The sequence below is a fragment of the Cavia porcellus genome, unplaced genomic scaffold, assembly GCF_034190915.1.
Source record: "Cavia porcellus strain 051 isolate PalLab524CR breed Dunkin Hartley unplaced genomic scaffold, mCavPor4.1 scaffold_23, whole genome shotgun sequence".
Taxonomy (NCBI): Eukaryota; Metazoa; Chordata; class Mammalia; order Rodentia; family Caviidae; genus Cavia; species Cavia porcellus.
In genome coordinates, this window is record NW_026947506.1 from 39,225,076 (window position 1) to 39,247,356 (window position 22,281).

Here is a 22,281-nt window from a genome sequence, read left to right on the forward strand (position 1 = left end):
TTCCCACAGATCCAGGGGCTGTGACTACGGTGGTTAAAGTCTGTGTGGAGTAAACCTGAATGACCTTGTCTCCGCTGGAGGAATTCTACGATTGGCCTCTGCTTGGACTTGTTCTATAGGATAATTTGGCAATAGGTAGATATGGGCCCAGACTGATTCTTTACTTCTTTAGGCAGAATCTATCTTCCCAATATCCCCTCACTGAAATTAATTTCTGCTTATAACACTCAAAGGCCATTTCTCTTGCTCAGAAGTGGCATTAACAGCTAACACAAGATCTCAGAAAACCTCGTTTTACCCAGTAAATACATGAGGTTACTGAAACTGAGGACATTAATTTATCATAGTTTTAGCATGAGAAATATTATGATCCAAATCATTGTGGGTCCTCATCAAAAGCTACAAAGCCTTGGGAAACAGACTGATATTTTCATTCTTTAAAACAATGTAAGTTAATATTCCTACCTGGCATAACTATCAAGGCAAAGAAATCATATATATTTAAATAATGTTAAATTTAAATAGGCCAAGTTTCAAACTCTTAGTTTAGCAGTTGTATCACAGTAGAAATTCTGTAAATATGTTAAATAAAAAAATATTCTTTAAATTATATATTTATACAAAGTAAATTATTCCTTCCATTCTGTTATTACACATAGATTCAAGTAACTTTATCAATATAAATTTTTATGTCATCCATCTGTCCCTTGAAAATGTTTTACTTCTCACATTTAGATACTAAGCAACATATCAATTTTATATCCATAAATACTCCCACCTGACAAAATTCACATAAGATTTTCTTAGTGAAAGCACTAAAAATGATCCTTATATCTTTACCTTACACTCTCTTCCCTTAGAGTGTCACTGTCCTTATATGTATTAATTTAACAGAATTTCTTTAAGTTTTCCCCTAATTCTTTAAAACACTGAAATGTACATATTCCATATTACTTGGATGCCTGAGACCATGCTAGAATACTGTGACTTTATACATTGAACATCTCATTCTTGCCATAGCAGAGATTTTCAGAAGCTGGAATCTCAAAAAATCTTAAAGGTTCTCCCAGATCAATTGAGTAAGCTTGTCCTGCACCACATCACACACAGGCAACCACCCTACTGTCATTGGCTGATAATATCTCTCTGAAGGACTCTTTTCATAACCTTAGCTACATCCGTATTCCAGAAAGTGCAAATCAAAGGATTCAGAGTGGGAGTAATGACACTGCACAATACAAAACTGATTTTGAGAGGCTGGGGATTTAGTTCAGTGGCATAAACATCTGCCTGGCAAGCATGAGGTCATGATTGCCATCCCTGGTACCAAAAATAAATAAATAATAAAGAACAAAACTAATTTTGTCTTGCAATGGGATCTGCTGGGACCTAGGCCTCATGTATGAGAAGATACAAGCACCAAGCCGGAGGGAAACCAGTGAGGTGAGAGCTTCAAGTGTTATGAAAGGAGTGTCATTTGTTTTTTCCCTTGGTCACTTTGGCTGAGCTCTGCCTATGGAAGGTAGGAATTCTTATGAGAAACTTTTGTAGCATGAAGAAAAACATGTTATTTTTCTATTTGTTGCCAAATTATCTGTCGGGAAACCAAACATTTCCTTGGAAATGAGCCTTCTTAATTTATTCAGATATAACTTGGAATTCAGAGAAAGAAAGCAAAGCCAAATTACTTTTCTTTGTTGAGACTTTATGGGCCAGAAAGAACTAAGGAGAAAGAGTATTCTGCTAAAAAATATATAGGTAGCACACTCTCCAACAGAAATAACTAAAAAACTCAAGAAAAGAAATTTCATACTTACATTTAAATCATCCACTGAAGTACATTATGTTGTAAACTTCTCTTTTGCTAATACCATTAAAATCACCATTAAAACTCTATTGTCTTTGCTGTACAGTATTGGGAGAAATGCATTTTAAAGTAGGGACTTAGGCCAGGCATTGTGCAAACACCTGTAATCCCAGTACTGAAGAGGCTGAGATAAGAAGATCACAGCAAATTTAAGTCCAACCTGGACTACAAAGTCAGTTCAAGGCCATCTTGAAACTCTGTCTCAAAAAGATGAGAGAAGAGAAAGAAAGAAAGAAAGAAAGAAAGAAAGAAAGAAAGAAAGAAAGAAAGAAAGAAAGAAAGAAAGAAAGAGAAAGGAAAGGAAAGGAAAGGAAAAGGAAAGAAAAAACAAAAGAAAAGAAAGAAAGGACTTGGTCCTGCATTTAAGTTATTCTTGTGACAAAGACCATGCAATAGATACAGCGTGCCAAGTGAGATATGAGCAGAAATCAGAGCTACACGTGGTCATAGGGGCACAGTCTGTGAAATCACTGTAACCTTTCTAATGATGCAGATAACTGAATGAATCTCATCCTGATATTAAGAGACTTTGGGTTGTGTATACTTGTTTTGACATAGCCAAAATTTCTACACCTACAGGACTGAGCAGCAGTCACATATTATAAGACTTTGACGTTGCAGGGAGCACAGAATGTGGAGCACAGAATGTGGAGCACAGGAGATAAGCCGAGTAATTGAGACAAGAAAGAACATTGTCTTCAGCAACAAGAATACCATTATTAGTCATCAGTGTTTATTGAGCATTGCAAGGGAGAGTCGTGGTTCAATGCTTCTGTTCAGTGATTCTTGAACCAAGCATATAAAAACTGTGATGATGACACCAGATAATTCCAGCAAGAAGCCATAATCAGGAATCCTTCAAGATAATGCTTTCAATTGCATGGCCCATCACAGCCCCAATCATCACTGTAGATCCCAGGTCTGCTGGCAGCCAGCAGAACAAGGTGGAATCCCAGGAACACAGGAAACATGAGGTGCCCCACAAGGGTGGAGCACTGGCTCTCATAAGCCAATAGCTGCCTCAGGAACCTGCCACACATCCTGTTAGGAAACAGAAAACAGTGACCAATGTATGTTGCTAACTGCTCTTTAGAGAGAGCTCTAGGCTACTTTGTTATTGCTAACCCAAGGATCCTCTCATAAGGTTTTCTATAGAAGAGCTGAGTGTCTTCATACTTCTGCAGAGATCAGGCAGCAGAGGTCAAGTAAAAGCTGAGATTTTTTTCTAAGTGAGGAAACAACTAAATGGAAAAGCAAGAAGTGCAACATATTAGAACTCTAATCCTGATTCATGGGAAGGAACCACCCAATTGACGGGCAAGGATCCTGGGAGATGAGTTGGGGGCAGTAGTCAGAATGCATCTGCCTGTAACATCTACAAAGTAGAATGCATCTACTTTGTAACATCTGGAAATTGCACTTCCCTGAAGGATGAAGGACCTGCCCTGGGTAGAGATTATTGGGCAGTAACCTTAGGGCAAGAAGGGAAAGAGTGGTCAGGGTCCTTCTCACCTGTTTCTTGACACTACTCTTTCGTTTCCACCACTGGGAAGGTATTGGTTGGTTCCTTTTGTCTTGTGGTGCTCTCTGAAGTTGAGAAGCAGTTAGAAGAGAGAAATCTGTGCCTCTGGATCTTCCACAATCTCCCTAAACCTAGAAGCATGAGCTCCAAAAGAGTAAACAAAAGGCACAGCCCATTAACCCCAAACATGGTCTTTAGAAAGATGGTCTTCTCAGAGGGACGGGACAGATTACAGTTTACGCTGCCAAGGCAAGGATCTCGACGACATGAAAAGGAACTTTGTACCTTGAACCCATACAGATGGTACTGCCCCCCCAAGGCTGCCCCTTCAAGGACCACTCGAGCCCCCAACTGCACCACATAGGCCCAAAATATCTTGTGACTTCCAGCCCCTGAGGCATCTCTGCAGCTGTCTCCTTTATGGATCAGGGTCTCCTCCTCTTTCTTCACCTTTCTTGGTTCTTCCCAGTGTTCAATTACATGACACAAAGTGAACCCCACATAGAGGGCACTGGGTACAGCCACCAGGATGACTTGGAAGGCCCAGAATCGCAGTGGAGAAAGGGGATGGGAAGCATCATAGCAGGCAGCCTTACAGCCTGACTGCTGGGTGTGACACACAAATTCACTCTGATCATCACTGTAGATCCCAGGTCCGCTGGCAGCCAGCAGAGCAAGGCGGAATCCCAGGAGCACAGGAAGCAGGAGACGCCCCACAGGGGTGGAGCACTGGCTCTCTTGAGCCAACAGCTGCCTCAGGAACCTAGCACACATCCTATTGAGAAACAGAGAACAATGATCAGTACATGTTGCAACTGCTCTTTAGAGAAAGCACCAGGCTACCCTGTCACTGCTAACCCAAGCACCCATAACGCCTTTTTCTCCCTTCTTCAAAGATCTGGTTGATCAAATATTATATTAGTCAGCTTTGCGTGCTTAAAATGAATTACCTGAGTCTATTACATTTGTAAAGAAAAGGGGTTTATTTAAATCATGGTTTGGGAGGCTCAAAGTCCAAAGAGTATAGCATAGGCTTGGCAAAGTCACCCACTGAGTGCATCACATATATTGGGTGGCAATAGCAAGGAGCATATGTTGGAGCAAATGCTCACCTCTCCAACCCACTGCAGCTCTCTTTCAAGAGCATGTCTCCAAGACCTAAAAATCTTCTATTAATTTTCACCTTTTTTTATACTGGGAATCAAACTCAGGATCTCAAGTACTGTGCCACTGAGCTATATCCACAGCCTTTATCCCACTTCTTAAAAGTTCGTAGCACCGGAGACCAGAGAACATGGCGGACAGACAACAGCAACTACCAGAGGCTCTCTGAAAGGTTCGGCTCAGAGGCCAGAAATAATGCGGACTAGGGAGACACGAATCAGTAGAGATATGCTCTGCTGACTCAGGAACGAACTGGGCTGAGAGAATCCAACTTGGAATACAGTCCTGGCGCTAAAATAGGAACAGAAAAATCTCAGTGTGGAGGCTCGACTCCGCGCCATCGGAAACCGGTTTGGATTTCCCGCCGTGCGGCGGCCGGCTATCTCCACAGCGGCTCAGCAAGGAGAGACGCGCCGAGCTCTGGGAGCGCCGAGCTCTGGGAACGGGAGAACGGAGTCGAAAAAAAAAAGGACGGACAGAGGTGTACACGAAAACTGACTGGTGGCGAGGTGAGTGAGAATCTGACCCCCCACCACAGTTTGACTCTAGCGGAGATCTCTCTGGGCGCCATTCCCCTCTCGGACGGGATTGGAGAAAAGTGCCTGGCCTGAGTGACGCTGCTGGCGGACTCTCTAGGCTAGACTAGCCTAACCCAGATCCCAGAGCCGGACGATGGCCCGGAGGAGCGACTGACTTCCGCGTAGGCTGCCTCCTCCGACTCCCTGGTGCGCAGCGGTGGGCGGGAACAACTAGCCAGCGCAATTTGATCAGGCTGTGGCTGACAGGCAGGGAAGCCGGGCCTCCTTTGTAAGATTGCATTTTATAAGGAACAAAAAATATGGGGAAGGGAAGCAACAAAAAAAGCTCCTCGGCCCCCAATCCTGAGAAACAGGCAATAATGGACGCCGCACCAGTATACATTAAGCACCATATTGAGAGCCTCATAGACCAATTCAGGAATGAAGTTATCAATGATCTGAAGCTAGAAGTATGCAGAATAGTTAGAGAAATGCTAAACACCACCCAGGAAAAAACAGATGGTGGAATGGAAGAACAGAAAAAGAGGGGAGAATTGCTTGATGGAGAAAACAGAGAAAGCATTGAGTATGTGAAGCAGGTTCAAAGGGACTATCAAGAAATTAATAAGTCTATACAAGACTGGCATAACAGCTTGAAAGAAACTAAGGACAGACTATCTGAACTGGAGGGCAGACTTGAAATATGGGAGAATGAAATGAAAAACTTCTTAAAAATAACAAAGAAACAAACAGCAATAATACAAAGACAAGAAGATGATAAGAGGAGCCACCACTTAAGGATTAAGAACATAGAAGAAGAAGTAGGGACACAAACAAATGAATTACAAAAGCTACTCACAGAAATAATCCAGGAGAACTTTCCTAATTTAGCAAAAGGTAAAGATACTCAGCTGTATGAGGCATACAGGACCCCAGCTACCTACAACCCTAACAGAGAAACACCCAGGCATATAATAATAAAAATCCCAGAAATTCAATACAAGAACAGAATATTAAAAGCTGTAAGAGACAAGAAACAGATCACTTACAAAGGAACACCCATCAGAATTACAGCAGATTTCTCTTCACAAACCATCAAATCACGAAGAGCATGGGGGGAAATAATTCAAGCTTTGAAAGATAATAATCTCCAGCCAAGATTGAGATATCCTGCACAACTGTCCCTGGAAATTGATGGAAAAACGAGGTGCTTCCAGGATAAAGAGGAACTGGGGGAATTTGCAACCACCAATTCAACTCTACAGAAAGTATTGCAGGATATTCTAAAAAAAGAAAAATACAAAGAACCCAGAAATAGTGGCAGGGAGGCCACAACGAATGGAGCAGAGAACAAAATGAAGAAGACAAACTGACAGCTACTGACAGAAAAAGAGCTCAACAGAAATGAGACAGAGAAGATTGGATGATAGGAACAGCTATTTTTGAGAAAATGACATCTTAATAGGTAATGCTGATTCAGTACCATCTTGTTTTGAAGTCTCATCTAGCTTTTGTTCTTCTGTCTCCAATGGTCTAACCAGGTTGTATCTTATTGGATTTTGTTATGTACGTTAGTATAAGCAAAAACCTTTTAAAGACAAGGAGATTATACAGAGACCATTGTTCATTTTCTGTTAGTCAATTCCAAATACTCTATAATGCTGTCATTCTCTTAAATGGTTTTACATTGTTTTGATATACTTAATGCTACAGTATATGAAGTTGTACTCAAGGACTTCAGGGAGGGAGTCAATATGGTAACTATTTTTAAGTCGGAAATATCTGGTGGTGAAACACTATTCTGCTTAAAAGGTTATGTTTTGATCTGCCCTGTTTCGCTGTTATGCCCTCTTTTTCTTTTTCTCAATCTCCACTCCATTATATACTTTTTTATTGTTATCCATTTAATTAAAGGGAAAAATATAGCAGGATATAATATAGTAACCCACTTTGACTTTCTATTTTCTCGATTTGAAGCCCTGTATTACTCTCACCATCTTGTTTTTGACTGAGGTTCCTCTATTCTGTTTTGCTGAATAGTATCAGGTTCGAAAGTTTAGGCATCAGCTGAGAAGATAATGAGATTCATTATAACGCCCATTCTCGTTGACTTCTATCTACTTTTGAAGACCTACAATATCTCCAATGTTTTGGTTTTGTCGGTTTTATCCTTTACGGTTTTGTTCAATAGTATTACAACTAACGATATAGGCAATTCTATTAGAAATAGCGGGAGGCATTAGGGTAACCATTGTTGATCACCTTGTATTATGTTTTTATATTATCTATTATATCCACCCTTTTGACTTGACCGATTCTGTTCTGTCATGTCACATTTGGTTTTACTCTCTTCCAAAAAAGCAATAAGAACAGTGGGAGCAATGAAACCCAAAATGTGTAATAGTCACTGTACAAAAGAGAGGAAAAGAAAATGCTCTAAACTATATAACTGCATGTATATTTAAATGTATAAGACAGAAAATGATATCACAGAGTTCTAATGGATCATTGAACAGAACTGTTTGCAGTATCATTGCTGGAATGTCCACTCTACAAACTTTAATTCTGTGACTTGAACAATTATTTCTAAGATGGCAATATGTAATCTATTAACTAGTGATTTCCTACTGCGCATTTTTTTTCTTCTGTAAATCTGTATAACTTGTACCCCTTCACTGTTTTTTTTTCTTTTCTTTTCTCCTTAAATAAAAATTAAAAAAAAAAAAAAAAAAAAAAAAAAAAAAAAAAAGTTCGTAGCACCTACAAATGCCTCAACTTGGATACCTAACTCTTTGGAGAACATTCATTTAAAACTATAGCAAACATCAAAACTCTGCACCTATTTATTAGTTAATGGAGTCATTTATGTAAGATAAATAGTACAGTAGTGAATTGTGTAAAAAAAAAAAAAAACCTCTCAATACCTTTGTCTCTCTCTGCCACTCTCCTTCTCTCCTTCTCTGTCCCTTTTCTCTCTCCCTCCCTTCTCCTAGCTTCCATTTCTGTATTGCTAGAATGGGAAGGACATTCAGCAGGGGTTCTCTTTGTCTTTTTTAACCTCCATCCCTCTCCCCCTTTCGGAAAGATTAATAGTAATAGCCCAGGAGAGTGCCTTTTTATTTCTGCCCTTATTTGTTGCTTCCCAAGTGACGGCTGCTCTATCTGGTGGCTCTAACAGTGTCACTTTAACCAATTTAGTGCTAACACTGAGAGGGAACACTCATTCTATTGCGCTCTTCTACTCTCTTTTGCCTTACCGTCAGTCACTCCCACCATGGGGATAAGATTCAGATACAGTTAGATCAGCAGGCTAAATAAGATTGGGATGAAATAAACAGGAAGGCTTCAACAGTACTTAGTAGCTGATACTCTTTAGACCTTACCAACATAGGAACATGTGAATATCTTGAAGGAAACACAGCAGAATTATCCATAATTAAATGCCCTTGTGTTTGAGCCTAAAACCAGAAATGACAGGATAGAAATTCAATTTTTCACTCTCCTTTGCCACTATTTTTTAGGTGTGTATATATATGCCTCACAGTAAGAGACAATCACATTTAAGGGCAAGTTTCAGAAATTCCTGGGTTCTACCACCAAAATCCCATCACATTTCAAACCCAGCTTTGACATCTTTATCTCTGTCCTAGTCAACAGCCCTCCTCAAATACCTAGTAGCTATTTGTAACCGTCCCTTAAGAAAAGCCAAATGCTTTTGCACTTGGCTCTTCTCAATCCCAAAAGACCATGTGCTGTGGTCCGAAGGTTGATGTCTTCCCAAAATCTGTATGTTGGAACTTAATACCCAGTATGATAGTATTAAAAGATGGAGCCTTTAGATCATGAGGACAGACCCCTCATAAACAGAATTAGTGCCATTGTAAAGGAGGTTAGAGGGAGCCATGTGAGGATGCTACAAGGGACCATCTATAAGAAAACAGGCACTCACCAGATGCCATGTCTGCTTGTGCTCTGATTTTAGACTTTCCTACCTCTAGAACCAAAAGAAATAAACTTTCAAAAGTTACCCCATCTAAAGTATTTTGTTATAGCAGCCTAAACAGACTATGACAACATACTATGCATCTTGTTCCACAGAGGGAATAGAAATTCTGGTGTGAAACCCTACAGGTCTACTATTTCATCTTCACATATATTTTCTTATCCAACATCTTAGGGAAAGAAATGACCCTGCCCTTGTCCAAGGATACTGCCCCTTCCAAATCTATGTTCTTGGATCTCTTCTGTTTCTTCAAAAATTTGATCTCCAAATTGTCTTCCTTATAATTTACCCCTCTGTTATTTCACCTCCAGCTATGGATATGATTAGGAATCTCTCTTTAACTTTTTTTAAGCTTTTTTTTTTTATCGGTACCAGGGATCGAACTCACGACTGCCTGCTTGCAAGGCAGGTGCTTATGCTGCTGAGCTAAATCCCCAGCCCTCCCTTTAACTTTAATAACAATGACTTGGTTCTGTAAGGTAACCTAGCAAAATAACCATGCCTAATTTGTCTCATGTCAGTTTCTCAATTATAGTACCCAGGAATATGCATGAAACAACTTTAAATGGAAATTAGTATTATAAACTATACATAAGAATAAGCCATATATCAAAGCATAGGTAAAATTATTACTTCTGACCAGTTAAAAGTGATGAATCAAAAGGTTTTCAACCTTTCTAAGGTAATTAATTGACAAGAGAAATTTGTCACTGTCTACCAACTGTTTTGAAACTATATTTTGAGCCCCTAGAAGTCAGACTTCCCTCAGTTCGTATCTTTCCACTTCTTTCATGGGCTGTTGTATATATGATGAATGTATCCTAGAGGCATATCAGCTCACTGAAATTCCTGTGTAAAAATGAGTTAAAATTTTTATGAGCAACCAATTTTCAATTTCTATAGACATGAAATTAATCTCATAATTAGAGGTGGAAATTGTAGTTGTTTCCAAGACTTAAATTTCAGAATAAATGGATTTTTAAACCTATAAAAATAGAATAAATGGATCATCAATATAATACAATTAAAATCCACTTTGAAGCAATGTATCAGATTCTAAGAAGAATCAAATTGGGATACTCAGAAACATACTTGGGAAGCTGTTTAAATAGCAGAAGTAACAAAAGATAAACAGATATAAAACACAGCCTACTTTTCTTACATGAAAACCAAGATAACAGCAAAACAAAATTCTTTATTTTCATCCCTAACTAAAAAAGTAAAATCCAAAATCTCCAAAGTCCAAAACTAAGTGCCAATAAGACACCAGAAGAGGAAAGTTTCACACTTGACCTCGTGTGACATGTTATGATCGAATACAGGTGTACCAGAAATGTTCTATAAAATTATCTCCAGGCTATGTGTGTAAGGTATATATGTGAGGTGTGATCAAAATATACAGTAAATAAATAAACTTTTTTGACTTATGACAGTAAAATACATCTTGTCACTAATATCCCATAAAATCCATCCCCTCACATCCCATTGTCCTTGCCCCTTTTGAAGCAGTTCTAGAAGTCCTCTTTCATGAGTGTCTTTAGTTGCATTGTTATGATTTCCCTGGTGTTCTAAATCAGTTCAAAACACTTATCTTTCACAATCATTCTAACTTTGAGGAAGAGCCAGAAGTCACACAGTGCCCAGATCCAATGTATAAGGTGAATGAAGACACACCGTAACATTTTTATTTGACAGAAATTACCATAAATATGCCAGGCATGGTGGTGTATGCCTGTAATCCCAGCTCCTGGGAGGCTCAGGCACGAGGATCACTGTGACTCTGAGGCTAGTGTGGGCTATATAGGCAAATTTAAGGCCAGCCTGCCCTACACAGTGAGACCTTGCCTCCAGAAAACCAAAAAAAGAAAAAACATTAGCTAACTATTTAGAAGTTCTCATCAATGAGGGGTGGTCCATAACTATAATAAATTTGTAAATTTAAATCACAATAAAAGACAAATTGCCATTAATCCCCTCAGAATACCCTCCTTGCTTCAAAAACATTTATATCATCTTTTTTGGAAAAGTATCTTTTACTGTAATAAGTGCACAAGTTTTTTTTAATTTACCAATTCATCATATTCTTTTATCACTCTTGTACAAGACAGAAGTAAATTTCATGCTTAGAGTTGCTACAAAAGATACCTGCTGCAGGTATCTTGCCTTACAGAGCTGCCAACCGGGTCCCATGACCAAAAAAATCTCATTATGTATACACAAAAACTCCAAAACCAAAAGAAAACAAATTTCTAAATATTTCTGATTTCAAGAATTTCAGATAAGGGATATTCAACCTGTAACATACTTAGAAGGGGGAAAAGTACTTAGTAAAGTAGCTAAAAATAAAATAACTTTTCAACAAATGTTATAGAGCTTTACATAGGATCAAAACAAAAGTCAAGTTCCTATGCTGATTTTAAATTCCTCAGCCGTGGCACTATTGACATTTGAAACCAGTAGTGTTTTGTGTAGGGTGGGTGCTATCCTGTGGGATACTGTATTAGCAGCACCGCTGGGCTCTATCCACTAAACATCAGCAGCACCTTTCCTCCCTCCTGCCTACATGGTAACAACCAATAATGTGTCCAGACACTGCTAAGTTTCCTAGGGATAAATTCACCCTGACTTTAGAACCACGACTTCAGAGGGTCACTAGCTGATCACAAAACTCTCCCATTCTTGGCACCAGTTAGCAGCTCTGTAAGGCAAGATATCCAGCAGTATCTTTTGTAGCTTTCCTTAACCTGGGCCTCCTAGAGAGTTCAGACAAGTTCCACCCCCAAAATCTTCAGACAGATTGAAAGGAATTTCCTATACAGCAGTCCTTCCCTTCTCCTTTCTGCCTGCTTTTCTGGGACACTGTGGTCTTCCTGTCTGGTCCAGCTGTTCCAGCCCATCTGTCTCACCCCCTGAGATTCACGTTCTCCTCTAACACACAAGTTACAGCTTTGCCACACAGGTTTTGAGACCCCAAGACTGAACACCAAGGCCTTAGGTGCTAAGGAAGAAAAGGAGCAGGAGCAACCCTTGACAAAGTTCCCTTTCAGAGACAACGTTCTGTTTCTAACAGTGAGAGAATAGTTTTCACATAGTTAGTCTGGGAGTTGGTAGGATCAGAGCTTTGTTAAGATCTTAGATAACCAAGTAACTTCAATGAACTCAAGAATCAGGAGAGGAAAAAAGCTTAGACTTTGAGTGGATTTTCATATATCTAAAACATCATGATTTTGATAAGAATTTTTCCAAATATTACATATTCTTTTGAAGAAAAATATCAGGATTCTGTTAGTGGCGGAATCCATCCCAAGGAGTTAAGGGATGAGGAAGGGAATGTCTAGAGGGGAAGGCACAACCCCTTAATGCAAACCTATGCCCATTGCTCCCATCTACCCAGTGTGGCTTGAACAACATGCTAAATGCTTCTATTCAAAGTGTGGCCATAAATATCAGCAGGAAGGCAAAATCTCAGGACACAGCCCTGACTCCTGGATCATATCTAGTTGCAATACTATCACCAACTGATTCATGAGGTCAGATTTGAGAGGCCTCTGTAGAAGCCAGGAAAGCCCCTACAACTGCCACCAGAGTCCCTCAGCAAACCTGGCCACCCTCAGCCCATGTACTCACTTACACTCACCTGGCAGCTCTGAGTAGAAGCACCAACCACAGGAGAAAGAGGTCAAGAGAAGAATCCTCAGGCTGCAGACCACAGGGTCCTGGCTCTTTCCCTGGCTCTTCCTCCTACTGCCACTCTCTTCTTTCCCCTCCCCTTTTCATTCCTGGCAGCCTCAATGAAGGGTAAAAAAAAAAAAAAAGAGGAGGAGCACGTGACAGCCCTGCAGCTAAAGCTCCAACTCTGAAGAATAAATGCTGCTGTTGAGGGTGAGGGATGTGCTCCCTAAGTGACCAGAGATGGGGATTCTCAGGTGATCTAAAAAGAGAGTGAAGACTTAAGGGTATTTCCAACATAGAACTTTTAGTCACTATTAAACCCTTACTTTCCTATCTAAAATACCAAAGCACAAGTTTACCCACTTGCCTGGGAGAAATAGCAAGATTCTCTCCTCACAACTGGATGAAAACTTGCTCCCCATCTCTTCGGGGACCCAGGGACCCCTCTATCAGGCCCAGCAAGAATTATTATACCTGACTCCATACCCATTCCCACTCCCTTCACTAAAGCCAGAAACCCTCCAGAGATGTAGCCAAGAACAAGGAGGTGCAAAGCTGGGTGGAAGAGTAATTCACAAGGCTGAGGAATTATGGAATGCAGTGCTGGACTGCTCTGTTACCTGTGATAGCCCCGTGTTAACACTAGACTCTGGAAGCAAGCTGGCTAGAGGTAACCTCAGTTCCAGGCACCATCCCTTCCTCAGGCATAATGTACCAGCATATTTCTTCTGTTTATTAACAAAATCACTGCTTGAATACAAAACTATCCTAAAAGCCAGCACTAAATCAGACATCCATCACCCACAATACTGTTTCCTAATACCCCTTGTTTTCCCAGACTATGTCCAGGACTCTGATCAGTACCTTCTTATCTAAGACTCTGCAAAAGATCTATTCCAGCAATTGTGGTCCCTGCAGGAGATGAGGCCCCTCTGGCTCTAATTCTCTGATGCTCTTCATTGTCCAGGGTTGGAGTCTTGAGCACATTCCTAGCCCACACAGCTCCCCACGACATGGCAGGGAAAGTTAGCCCAGATGAAATAGAGGAGCTGCCACCTGCTCTAGGAAATAAGCTTGTCTAGTTGTAAGTCACCAAAATGTGTAATCTGCTACTCTTAGATTTTTACCAATCTACCCATAAAAATCACAAGTATTTTTGAATCACAAATATTTTCCTAAAACTGGCATGAATGTGCTATAACATGCACACACTCATATACATTGCCTGTTTTATTGCAAATTAGCTCAGTTCTTTGATGACCATTTGACAAATGTCTATACTAAGCCTTCATTATGATCCAATCATTTCAAAACAGAGAAGCTCTGATATGTGACTGTCAGGATGTACTATATTCTATCTTCAGAATAGTTATATATACATGCTTATACACATATGAACACATATGTATGTGAAACATTTTTATATCTCATGCCATTTAGATAATCCATAACTCATCCTTCCTTTCAAGTGTCTATGAATTGTGAACACTTTCTCCAGAATAATCCTATTTCTCCTAGTACCTCCTGTGTCTCTTTCTTTTTTTTTTATTTAAGAAGAAAAAGAAAAAAAAACACAAAAGGGGTACAAGTTATACAGACTTTCAGAAAAAATAAACAATAGGAAATCACTAGTTAACAGATTACATATTGTCATCTTAGAAATAGTTGTTCAAGTTACAAAATTAAAGCATATAAAGTGGACTTTCAAACAGTGAGACTGTAAACAGTTTTGTTCAATGATCCAACAAAACTCAGTAATATCGTTATCTATCTTATACACTTAAATATATTTGCAGTTATATTCTTTAGGGCACTTTCTTTTCCTTTCTTTTGTACAATGACAATTACACATTTTGGGTTTTATTACTCTCATAGTTCTTATTACTTTTTTTGAAGAGAGTAAAACCAAATATGACATAACAGAACAGAGTCAGTCAAATCAAAAGGATGGACATATTAGATAATATAAAAACAAAATACAAGGTGATCAACAATGGTTACCATACTGCCTCTTGCTATCTTAAAAAGAATTGCCTATATCATGTTATAATAAAATTGAACAAAACAGTAAAGAATAAAACCAAAACATTGGAGACATTACAGGACTTTAAAAGAAGATAATAATCAACTGGAATGGGCGTCATAATAAATCTTATTGTGTTTACAGTTGTTGGCTATACTTTCAAACTTGGTACTCTCAAACAAAGCAGAATAGAGGAAAATCACTCAAAACAAGATGGTGAGAGCAATACAGGGTTTCAAATCAAGTTAATAGGAAACCAATGTGGGTTACTATAATATATCCTGCTATTTTTTATTTATTTTTCCCTTAATTAAAAGGATAAAAATGAAAAAGTAGATAATAAAAAGAGGATTGAGATAAAAAAAAAAGAGGACATAACAACAAAACAGCGCAGGTCAAAGCATAACCATTTAAGCAAAATAGTATTTCACCACAAGATACCCTAACATAAAAGTAGTTACCATAGTGTCTCTTTCCTTGAAACCTTTGAGTATAACCTCGTATACTGTAGCACCAAACATATCATCCTGTGTCTCTTTCATAATGGACAGTTACTACATTTTTGCCTAGACACAATAAATTTAACTTATTGTAAACTACACATTTAAAAATTATAATGTTCTTCTTTACCTTGTTTAGTATTATCCATTTTTATACTAAAAGACTACTGCCTATTCATTTGTGATTTGCCTGGTAAAACTTTTATTTTCAATTTTTTTTTTTTTTTTGTAAATGGTACTAAGGATAAAACTCGGGGTCTCTTGCATGCTAGTACATCCCAGCTTTTTTTGAGATATGGGTGGGGAACAACACTCTTGCTTTATAAATCTAATCATAGTATATTTTTCTTTTAATTGATATGGTTTATCATTATTTTATTGTATTCTTTGCACATCTGTAGTTCCTAAAAATCTTGTACTGTGTGGTTTATATGTTCATTGTTTCAGGTGTGGATTTCTTTTTTGTTTTGTCTTGTGTTTTTGTTTCTTCACTTGTTGTTTTCGTTCCTTGGTTTCTTGAGACAGTCTAACTTTTGTAATTCAGGCTGGCCTCAAACCCACCCTAGTGCAGGCATGTACCACTACCCCAGGTTCAGGTGTGTTTCTTCTAAAAACTTAGAACTCCTGTACTTTTATTTAACAATTACCATCTAACCTGAACTTCACAGAATGCCTGAATCTAATTCCCAAGACAACTCTATTTATAAGCACTGATGAATTTATTATATTTTTCCTACCTCATCTTCTCTGCATCCAATACACCTAGCTGTAGTATTAACTTATGTATTCATTATTTGATCTATACCTTTATCTTTCTATTTACCTTACTCATTACCTCCTCTCCCCCCTCCTGCCAATAGCTCTCATTAGTTACATAAATTTTACAGAATTTACAGCTTTTGGCTAAGCAGAGTGGTGCATACCTATAATTTCAACTACTTGTGAGGCCAAGACAGTAAGACTGCAAGCCTGAAGGACTTAACATGACCCTGTACTAAAATTTTAAAAATAAAAATAAAAATGACCTGGGGAAATAGCTCATTGTGAAGGCTCAGGATTCAATCCCCAGTACAAAAAAGTAATTTACATTTTTTATACCCTCTACTGCAACCATCATCTTCATGTTGTGGCTCTGGTTGATCCTTTTCTTGTGAGTGTGAGTGCACACACACACGCAGATTGAACCTAGGATCTACAGTGAGCTACATCCCCTGTGTTTTTTTATTTTTCAGTTTGAGTCAAGGTCTCACTAAGTTGCCCAGGCTGGACTCAAACTTTCAATGCTCCTACCTCAACCTCCCAAAGTGCCAGCATTACAGTTATCAGTCACCGCGCCCAGCTGGTTAGTCCTATATTACGTGACCACCAATCCTTTTGCTGGAATTTTCCTTATACTTGGCTGAAGTTCGTACCCTAATTTTTCAAAGGGCCCACAGGAACAAAACTTGCCAAATTCATATATTCAAATTATCGGTTTTCAGGTTCGAAAATGGTGGCTTGCTAAGGGTCTGGGTGCAGAGTCTCTGTGGAGAAATCAGATTAGACACTAGAATATGACAACATGGAGAGGGCCAGACAAATGGATAACGATTCTTATTAACCAAGGTGGTAATCGAAGGGAAAAATAAAACTAGGAAGAGGAAGGAAAAATGCAGGTGGAGAGCTGAAGCCGGGTACTCACTGAGCCCTGTTCCGCACTGTCCTAGGCACGCCCGGCGGATCTAAGGTCGTGCTGAGAATGCAGCTGCTGATAACAGGAGCCTGGGAATCCCACACCCTGAATGGGAGGATGCAGCAGAGTGAGCAGTAGATCCAAGGGGAAAAGCTGTATTGGCTCTTGGCGACTGCTAGAAATTCAGACCTGGGGCCCTACAAAGCAGCCGAGGCCACCTGGCTGCACCAGAGACTGCAAGAAGCTCTGGAGCTCCCTGTGAAGTTTTCTGACCAATCCGTGCTGCGCTGGGAACGCAGTGAAGACAAGGGGTGCAGTGTGCAGTGGACCCAAGAGGAAGATCTGCATTGAGTCCCAGTGAATACTAGGGACTGGGTCCCGCAGCTGTTGTCGCTGGCTGGAGGACATCTTGGAATTGGGCAGAGCCTAATTGGATGGCGCCATGGCAGCATCAGTGACACAGAGAGGACTGGTGGAGGACATCTTGGAATTGGGTAGACCTTGGCACCCGGTGACATCAGATAGTTGCCTCTGATGCAGAGGGGTCTAGTAGAGGACAGCTGGGATTTGGGCAGAGCCCTGCACTGTGGTGACATCAGTCAGCCACTCCTGGCACAGAGAGAACTGACAGGGTCTGCTGGGGCTGAACCACACCTCTGGTTGGGACACAATAAGCAGATATAAAATAGTCACGACTCTGTGATGTCCACAAGGTACAGCCTAACTTGCAGATTGACTGGCACAGAGGCTGGAGGCTAACCTGCACCATCCCTGCATCCCTGCCTACCTCAGATAACATCAAATTGGGGAGGGCAGCAAAAACTCCAGTCAGCATGCTTCGGAAAGGCCCTAAGCAATACGGAGAGGGCCAGAGACCCCCCCAGGACACACCAGTCTGAGAGAAACCAGAAACATGACAAGAGATAGAAATTTTTTAAAAATCTCCAGCTGTCGAACCTGGGAAAATAAGTCCTGGAAAAGTAAACACAGAAGAGAACCAGCACAGTAACCATCAAATACTAGACACAGCATCAGCAGACATAAAGAATACCTTCATGACCTCATAGACCAATTTAAAACTGTACTTCTGACCCAAGTGAGGCAAGATATAAAGAGATTAATTAAAGAAATGATAAGCCCCTCCCAAGAGAACACAGATGGAAGAACAGAGGAAATCAGAAAAGAAAGAGAAACCTCTGATGAAGAATTTAAACATAACCTAGAATACATGAAACAGACCCAAAGAGATTACCAGGAAACTAAAAACTCCATTGAAAACTGGCAAAATGCCTTGACAAAAACTAAAGTTAGCCTTTCAAAACTTGAAGAGAGATTTATGATATATGATCATAAAAGAAAAGACTTCTTAAAAATAACAAGGAACCAAAAAGAAATAATTCAAAGGCTAGAAGATGACAAAAGGATAAATAAGTTAAGAATAAAGCATGTGAGTGAGGAAGCAGGAGTAACCAAAAATGAACTATAAAGAATATTCACAGATATATTAAAGGAAAACTTCCCAAGCATAGGAAAAAGAAATGATATCCAGATAAATGAGGCATACAGAACTCCAGCCACCTACAACCAAAACAGATTTACACCCAGACATACAATAATCAAGATTCCAGAAATCCACCAAAAGAACAGAATACTAAAAGCAGCCAGAGAAAAGAAGCAGATTACCCACAATGGGAAAATTATCAAAATAACAGGCTTACCAACACAAACTCTCAAATCAAGAACGGCCTGGAGGGAAACAGTCCAAGCCCTGAAAGAAAATAATTTGCAACCAAGACTGACATAACCAGAAAACTCTCTCTCAAAATTAATGGAGAAATAAGATGTTTCCAAGACAAGGAGGAACTATGGATGTTCATGGCCACCAACCCAACCCTACAGAGAGTGCTGAAGGACATTCCAGAGAGAGAGAGGAAGGGATACCAGGATTCCAGCAACAGTGGCAGAAAGGCCTCAATGAACAGGGCAGACAGTGGAATGAGGGAGTAAGGTGGACAAATTATAGCAGCAAAGTGGAGTAGCAGACATGAGGCAGAGATGGTAAGCTATAGTCTTTAGTATAGATAGCTTTGATACACTTTTTTAAAAAGGCAAAGGTCATTGTTAATAGTGTATCAGGATTTAAAAGTCACAGTAGTCTTATCGCTCTGTTTAGTTTGAATTTATTTTGTTCTGGTCTGCCACTCATATCAGATTTGAGGGCATAGACATCTGACCCAAAAATGTAAAAGATATCCATACCAGTTTTGATTATTAACAGTTCTCAAGTCCTACAATGTTTTCAAAGTTGTGTTTATATAAAATAGCTATGTAACACTATGCTTAGTGATGATGTGGACAAGTCTATTGAAAATAACAAGAGAAAGCATAGTAACTATGGTAGATCACCTAATGTTGTGGTCTTGTGTGTCTTTTTCATTGCATGTTTTTCTAGGAATTTCTTTTGCTGTCTTGTTAATGATTTGTTTTTCCCTATAATACAGAGAGGATAGATATACATGTAGAAAAATTCACACATGGGAAGAATTTTTTAAACTATTTACGGGAACAGATTATATAATGCAAGATGTAATGAACAGATACTCTGAAGAAGAAGAAACACTAAGAAACCCAATGCTAATTCTGTAGCATTACGATATAAAATCTAGCAATACTATTATTTACCGTTCAGAGTGATATTAGTCTAGTCTCTTAAGCTCAATTTCAGCATACGTGAAGATAAGGACAGCTACTATGAAGAGAATGAGCGACACTATGGTAGTCATTATTGTCTTCCCCAATGTCACATCTTGAAAACCTAAAAAGCCTTCATCACCCTGTAATGATTTGACTACTTCTATAATATGCAGTATGTATTTAATGTATGTGAAGATGGGGACAACTATTTGGAAGAAACTAGAGACAATAAGATAAACAGTGAAGATCTCCAGTGGACTTGCTTTGAAATCTGTATTTCTTTAAATTGCTTCCTTTTCATCATACCACAGTGATATATGTGCACCTATGTTTATAGCAGCACAATTTGTAATCGCCAGATCTTGGAAACAACCCAAGTGTCCATCAACTGAGGAATGGATAAAAAAGCTGTGGTATTTCTATACAATGGAGTATTACTCAGCTATAAATAAGGATCACATTGAGATATTTAGCAATAAATGGGCACAGCTTGAGACCATACTCATAAGTGAAATAAATCAATCTCGCATGTGTGAATACCGAATACTTTCCCTTATGTAAGTAATGATTCAAATATATAAAAGTATGTGGTAATCATGATTCCCCATTATGTGGCCTTAAAGCCTTATAAAGTTTTCACTTATTAATTGGAAAGGCTTTATTCTGGGCTTCTTGATATGGAAATATTTGAAGCTATAGTATATGAAGTTTTATTCAAATATTTCAAGGAAAAAGACAGACACTATGGTAGCTACTATTAAGTCGGGTTATTTGGTGGTGAAGCACTAGGTTGCTGAAACAGTCATGCTTTGACCTGTACTGTTATATTGTTATGTCCTCTTTTATCTCAATCTCTCCCTTATTCATTAAAAAAATTATTTAGTTATTTTTTATGGTTTTTTTAATTAAGGGGGAAAAATTTAAAAATTAGCAGGATATATAATAGTAACTTTTTTGATTCCCTATTAACTTGTTTTGAAGTCCTGTAATACTCCCACTATCTTGCTTTCACTGATTAGACTCTGTTCCATTCTGTATGATAGTATCAAGTTTGAGGGTATAGGCAACTACTTTGAAGGCAATAAGATTCACTAAGATGCCCATTCTGGTCTGACTATTGTCTTCTTTGGAAGTCCTGTAATGTTTACAATGCTTAAGTTTTATTGGTCTTGTTCTCTACTGTTTTGTTCAACTTTATAATACCTAATGAGATAGACAATTCTTTTTAAGGAAACAAGAGACATTATGGTAACCATTGTTGATCACCTTGTACTCTGTTTTTACATCATGTGCTATGTCTATCCTTGGTTTTGACTGACAGCTTTGTTTTGCCATATTTAACTTTATTCTCTCCCCCCAAAAAGTAATAAGAACTAAGGAGTAATAAAACCCCAAATGTGTAAGTTTTGTTGTAAAGAAGAGAAGGAAAAAAAAGTGCTCTAAAATGTACAACAGCAAGTGTGTTTAGGGGTGTTAAATAGCTGACCATATTAATGTTTTTGGTTGGATCATTGAACACAACTGTTTGTAGTCTCACTGTTTGAATGTCCACTTTGTATGCTTTGATACTGTGATTTGAGCAACTATCTCTAAGATAATAATATATAATGTATTAACTGGTGATTTTGTACTGTTTTGGTGTTTTTTTGGGGTTTTTTTTTTTTTTGTAGTTCTGTATTACTTGTACCCTTACACTGCTTTGTTTTGTTTTGTTTTTTCTCTTTTTCCTTTTAAATAAAATTTTAAAAAATAATAAATTGCTTCCTTTTGAACTGTTTTGTTCTGTTGTAATATGTTTAATCTTACCCTCTTTAAGATAAAAAACAAGTGTGTAAGACTGATAACCATGTTACTAAGTTTTTGTTGGATCATTGAGCAGAACTGTTGGCAGTGTCACTATTTGAATGTCACTTTACATACTTTAATTTTGTAACCTGAACAATTATTTCTAAGATGACAATATGTAACTTATCAACTGGTGATTTCTTACTGTTTATTTTTCTGTAATTCTGCATTATTTCTACCCATTTTTTGTTTCTTTCTCTTTAAATAAATAAAAAACATATTCACGTTATCTTCCAATTACTTTTATGCCTCATTTACAGTTCAGCTGAGATAAAATTACTGATATCACACTTTATTAACTGGGCATGCAGCCAATTCCAGTGCAGCCACCACTTATTTGCTGATCTGACACATTTTGCTCTTCTGATTTATCTGCAGGACTCAGTAATACAGAAGAGCCCTGCCTCAACTAGGCTTGAGATATGGGAGTCAGTATCTTCACCCTTTCCTCTTGATGAGAACTCACAATAAACCTCTCCCAAAGATGTCTTCTTTTCTTCTAATTTTTACAATTATACCATTTTATACTACTTTGATACCAGCATAGGGTTTAAGAGTAGCATGGCTGATGTGCTTGATTTTTCTTTGAAGTGTTGCATTTCAGACTAGCAAATCACTTTGGAACATTGCATGTGCTGTATTTTTTAGGCATTGCATCTTGGCATCCAAGGAAAAATATTCCACTAACTCTCCTATTTCATCAACATTGTTCAGAGGTTAATAAATAACGAATCTTCTAAGTGTTGCAGGAGTGTTTACTCACGATTCATAATGCCCTTGTGAAATAAGAGCTGGTATCTT

The 22,281-nt window shown here is 38.6% G+C and overlaps 1 protein-coding gene across 1 annotated transcript; it reads right to left on the reverse strand.

Moving 5' to 3' along the window:
* Positions 1 to 2,585: 2,585 nt before the first annotated feature.
* On the reverse strand, positions 2,586 to 12,849 carry Gjc3 (gap junction protein gamma 3). The gene is made up of 3 exons (XM_063233685.1): positions 12,712 to 12,849; positions 3,380 to 4,164; positions 2,586 to 2,908 (listed from the first exon to the last, which is right to left on the reverse strand). Exon 2 carries the CDS (start codon positions 4,161 to 4,163, stop codon positions 3,393 to 3,395), a length of 771 nt encoding a protein of 256 aa, XP_063089755.1. The 5' UTR covers position 4,164; positions 12,712 to 12,849; the 3' UTR covers positions 2,586 to 2,908; positions 3,380 to 3,392.
* Between the last annotated feature and the right edge of the window lie 9,432 nt (positions 12,850 to 22,281).

What these genes read in the sequence shown, in the direction of transcription:
- Gjc3 (XM_063233685.1), bottom strand. Translation starts at nt 4,163, where the DNA reads ATGTGTGCTAGGTTCCTGAGGCAGCTGTTGGCTCAAGAGAGCCAGTGC.